The sequence below is a fragment of the Egretta garzetta genome, unplaced genomic scaffold (assembly GCF_000687185.1).
Source record: "Egretta garzetta isolate BGI_Z169 unplaced genomic scaffold, ASM68718v1 scaffold901, whole genome shotgun sequence".
NCBI classification, from domain to species: domain Eukaryota; kingdom Metazoa; phylum Chordata; class Aves; order Pelecaniformes; family Ardeidae; genus Egretta; species Egretta garzetta.
In genome coordinates, this window is record NW_009258498.1 from 13,206 (window position 1) to 18,388 (window position 5,183).

Here is a 5,183-nt window from a genome sequence, read left to right on the forward strand (position 1 = left end):
GATAACGATTAAAGGGCTTTTTATTTTTTTTCCAGGCGTCGTCACCGCCGTCTTACGTCATTGCCGTGGCGCTGAGGTCACAAACGCCGCGCGGGCAACCGGCGTGGGTCCTTCCGCCAGGATGTGTGCTGCGCCGGGGACCGTCCCCTATAGATCAGGCGGGCAGGAGCGATAGGAAAGCCCGAGATGAGCGCGGATTCGGGGAAGAATTTTCCCCCAGTCAGTGTTTTCTGCAATACCAATAGTTGCGTCTTACGTCATTGCCGTGGCGCTGAGGTCACAAACGCCGCGCGGGCAACCGGCGTGGGTCCTTCCGCCAGGATGTGTGCTGCGCCGGGGACCGTCCCCTATAGATCAGGCGGGCAGGAGCGATAGGAAAGCCCGAGATGAGCGCGGATTCGGGGAAGAATTTTCCCCCAGTCAGTGTTTTCTGCAATACCAATAGTTGCTTAACAGCCATGGCTTCTTCACCGCCTCCCCGCAGCGACTCTCCACGGTGAGCCGTCCCCCGAAAATGCACAACGTTGCTTTAATTGCTTTCATTTTTTCCTTTATTCATTTCTTTATTCATTTCTTTATTCATTTCTTTATTCATTTCATTCACTTCTTTATTCACTTCTTTATTCACTTTATTCACTTCTTTATTCATTTCTTTATTCATTTCTTTATTCACTTCTTTATTCACTTCTTTATTCTCTTTTTTATTCACTTCTTTATTCACTTTATTCACTTCTTTATTCACTTCTTTATTCATCTCTTTATTCATCTCTTTATCTCCCCATCCAGCCTTGGAAATCGTCAGGTTGCTTTCAAACACCCGTACCCCACCGGTTGCCGTGTTTCCGATTTGGCTCCCCTTTCGCCGTGTTTAAAACCCTTAGGCAAACCCAAGCCTTCGTTAACGCTGGCCTAAAACTTCTCTCCCGGCGCTATAAACGAGCCCCGCAGTCCCTCCGGGAGGTCGGGTGTATCATTTCTGGCCCAAACCTCCTCCAACCCGGCAGAACTGGAGTTAAAACACGGCAGGAGGTGATAATCGCCCGTCGTAAGATGGGAGTTTGGTATCTGAGCGCCCGTATAAACACGATTTCTCAGACTTGCCGCCTTTAGGAGCCGCGTGGGGGTTAAATAATTCATATTTCATCTCCTAAAACGGCGATCGTTTCGACGGTTCGGCCTCATCCCCGTCTCTCGGCGCTTTTCGGATAACCCTTGCCAAAATGTTGACGCTTCGTATCTCGGGAACCTTTTTTGGTCCTCGTTTCTCTACCCACGGCAAATTTAATAACGCGATTCTCAATCGGGACGCAGCTCCCCAGGCATAGTCTCGCTCTAAACCTTGATACCGGCACCAGAGCAACTCAAAGCCGGGGGGATAATTGCCTGTACCATCCAAAACGAAGGCTAATTATCCCTCCGGAATATTGCAATTAAGGTGTTAACGACGCGTGCTTGTTCCTCTCTGAAGGCGGGGAGCGATGGCCATCCCCAGTGGCCATCCCCAGCCGGCGAGGACTCCCGGGAGGGGGTAAATTATTTCAACGGAGCCATGCCAAAGGGAATAATGGGAGGGTTTTTTTGCAGACGTATGACGTCAGGGCGTTTATCGGGGGCTTTAGAACCGCTCCTGCTTTCCTACAACCTTTTTTTTGCAGACGTATGGCGTCAGGGCGTTTATCGGGGCTTTAGAACCGCTCCTGCTTTCCTACAACCCTGTCCCGTGCCCGGGTTGAGCTGCGGCGGTGTTTCTCTGGTTGCTGGAAACTGGATCCTGGTGGCATTTTTAGTTTGAAATCCATTTGTTGAGGAAACCTCTCCCTCGAGGGAAAGGAGAGAGGTTTTGGCGGGGCTTTATTTAAATAGGCAGGTATTTCAATTCCTTGCCGTATGCTTTTCTTTCTGCTTTCCCTTCTGCTCGGCCTCGCGCCCAGCGTTGGAGTTTTTGGGGTCTTGTGCTGAGACCGATCTCGCTGAACACCCGAAGGACGCTGCGTTCCCGCGACGGAAGTCATTCCCGCTGACGCTCGCCTTTAAAACCTTGTACGCACACCTAGGAATTAGGCCTCGGGTTTAAGAGCTTCGTGAGTCACGCCTAAGCGAGCTTGATTTTGGAATTAGTCTCTTCTTAAGATGGTACGAGCTGAAACAAAAACAAGAGGGGGAGCTTTGCGTCAGAGCCGGACCGGGCGGCTGGATCCCAGCGTTTGCTCTCCGCCAATGCCGAAAACTTCCCGGGATGCTGCCTAGGGATCGTTAACGCCACTTTTTTTTCATGCCTTTTTCATCATTCTGGTTTTCTTGGGGGGTTTTTTGAAGCTTATTGACCGGTCAGCTCGTTCCGCGCGGCGTGGCTCTTTCCGAATGCCGTCCATGAACCCCGTTTCAGTTTCCAGACCTCCCCGAGAGCTACTTGAGCGGTGGCAGCTCCTTCTTCCAGCTGAGCTGCCTGCACCGCAGCACTGTAGCGCCAAAGAGGAGACTTTATAGCATCCAAAATAGCCCCCTCCCCCCAAAAAAAACCCAACTGGAGGGGACACGTGTCAAAGATCCCCCTCCTACACGCTCCTAAAAGAACGACCGTGATGCAGCTCAACGAGCTGGCGTTTACGGTTTTAATTAGAGCTTAAGGGAGGAGGAGAAGGAGGAGGAGGAGGAAGAGAAGAGGGAGGAGGGTAGCTCAACGAGCTGGCGTTTATGGTTTTAATTAGAGCTTAAGGGAGGAGGAGGAGGAGAAGGAAGAGAAGAGGGAGGAGGAGGAGGAGGAAGATGAGGAGAAGGAGAAGGAGAATGAGCAGGGAGGAGGAGGAGGAGGAGGAGGAGGAGACCCCGCTCTTGTTTTCAATCACCCGGCGACAAACTGGGGACCTGTCGGGAGAGAAGGAAAAGGCACGGGAGCTGACCCAACTGGTGCCGCGTTACCCGTTGAAGCCGTTACGAGGTCGTAAAAAGTTGCTCGTAACCCGTATCCGAGTCGTTTTTAATTGGATTTAATCGCGTGGGGCTTGGGGAATCCTCTCGAGGAAGTTTGGGGTTGGCTTTTATCCCCTCCGCTAGCGACAGTCGAGGGTGAATGGTAGCACGAGGTCAAGGGAGCGGAAATAACCGGGCACGCGCCTCTAGATTCGGCAAACCAACGTGGTGTTTGCTTATCCTTGTCTTCTGGGAGGACCGAGTGTTTTATTAAAACCCCAATTTCGGTTCTGGGAGTGGAGCAAAGCTTTTATGAAAGCACCCCTTTCCACTCCGGGAGCGGATTTGCACTTAATTTCACGTGAAAGCTGAACGCTTTGTTGGTTGCGAGATGCTTCTTGGCCGCCTTTCACTCCAGGCACGAGCTTGAGCAGGTTTCGCTGACAAGAGATGAACAGGATTTCGGTATTTGCCGTCAAATATTTAAAACTTTGATGAATTAGGAATTTGTGAGTGCTTTGGGAGCCGAGTGCCGGGCTGGTGTAAGCGGAGTAAGCAGGTTTTCTTTTCTTTTTTTCCTTTGAATAAGGGGAATTAAAGGTGGTGGTCTGCTTTACAGGGAGGATGGAGAACTGGAAGAAGGGGAGCTGGAGGACGACGGAGGGGAGGAGGCTCAGGATCCCTCCGAATCTCAAGAGAGAGGTCGGAAGGAGAAAGGGGAGAAGCATCACAGCGATTCCGATGATGAGAAAGCCCATCGACGGATGAAGCGCAAGCGTCGGAAAGAGAGAGAGAAAGAGAAGAGGAGGTCCAAGAAGAAAAGGAAATCCAAACACAAGGTGAGCCACGCGCTCCTGTTGCTTCCCACCTCCTCCGGGATCTCTGCTGTCAGGTGGCTCCAGGGAATTCCTCCTCTTAACATTACTATGGGTAGTTTGAGGCTCTTCCCCTAACGATAATTGCAAGGTGGGAGCGCTCGCAGGGTCTCTTGGGGCTCAGCTCCTTCACGCCTTCCTCCATGGAGGGCTGGCAAGCACGGCGGCGGGCCACCGAGGTCTGCAGGGAGGATAAAACCACCGCAGCACTCTCTTGTCCGCCTGAGGAGCGGCAAGAAAGCAGGTTTTGAGGCGGGGAGTTGCTCTGGAGCAAGGTATTGACCTCAGAGGGGGTTGCAGGCTGCCGTATTTGCAAAACCAAGGATGTTTGTCACTTAAATCCCAAGAATTCCCGGAGCGCAGAAGGCCTGTCGTGTTTGTCTCCGTTAGGGAACCCGCTAACGGGCTTCCAGTTTCGTAATTCGGTGAACGTGATGATTTTATTAAACAAAACTTAGCTTTCTTCAAAAACTAAAAAAAAAAAGGAGAAAGGGAGACATAGTGGAGTTGCACAGAAAGGCCCGGAGCCGTGTCAGGCTCAGAGCTGCCCCCTCCTAAAATCACCCCCCCCCCGTGTTTTCCTCGCCTTGCAGCGCCATGCTTCCTCCAGCGATGACTTCTCTGACTACAGCGAGGACTCGGACTTCAGTCCTGGCGAAAAGGGACACAGAAAATACAGGGAATACAGCCCTCCCTACTCTTCCGTAAGTACCCGCCAACGGCCGGGGAAGGGGAAGCCGCTCTCGGATTCAGAGCCCCTGCAAGATTGGAGGGCGAGTGCCCGGCTGGCTCCACCTACGGGCCCCACATTTTGGCTCTGGTCCTTTCACCTGTTTATTTTTCACCTAGCGGTTATTTCTTTGGGGGTTTTTTTTTGTTGTTTTTTTTTTTTTAATGATTTTTAAAAATCAAGTCATGATATTAAGCTTGATCCATTCCTTTCCGTCATCGCTAACCTCTCTGCCTTTCCCAAAGTCCCACCAGCAGTATCCGTCCTCTCACAGCGCTCCCATGCAGAAGAAGAGCTACTCGAAAATGGAGAGCAAGAATTACGGCATGTACGAGGACTACGAGAACGAAGAGTACGGTCAGTATGAGGGGGAGGAGGATGAAGATATAGGGAAGGAAGACTACGACGACTTTGCGAAAGAGCTGAATCAATACCGGCGAGCAAAGGAAGGCTCTCACCGGGGGCGGGGTACGTCTCAACCTTCCTTTTTTCACCATATCTTTGACACTCGTTACCTGCAGCTCGTTTAGCTGCTCCATGGCCAAACAATACCCAACACATAGAATCACAGAGTCATTTGGGTTGGAAAAGCCCTTTCAGCTCCCCCAGCCCAACCGTTCCCCTACCCCTGCCATCCCACCCCCAAACCCTGGCCCTCAGCACCGCCT

General features: G+C 51.7%; 1 protein-coding gene across 1 annotated transcript in view; it reads left to right on the forward strand.

Moving 5' to 3' along the window:
- Positions 1–254: 254 nt before the first annotated feature.
- Positions 255–5,183, forward strand: part of ZC3H4 (zinc finger CCCH-type containing 4) — a 14,851-nt gene continuing 9,922 nt past the window's right edge. The window contains exons 1-4 of the mRNA XM_009645832.2: positions 255–496; positions 3,530–3,749; positions 4,379–4,489; positions 4,761–4,983. Coding sequence (XP_009644127.2) covers positions 387–496; positions 3,530–3,749; positions 4,379–4,489; positions 4,761–4,983 — 664 coding nt within the window. The 5' untranslated portion in view covers positions 255–386. The remainder of the gene's footprint in view (positions 497–3,529; positions 3,750–4,378; positions 4,490–4,760; positions 4,984–5,183) is intronic.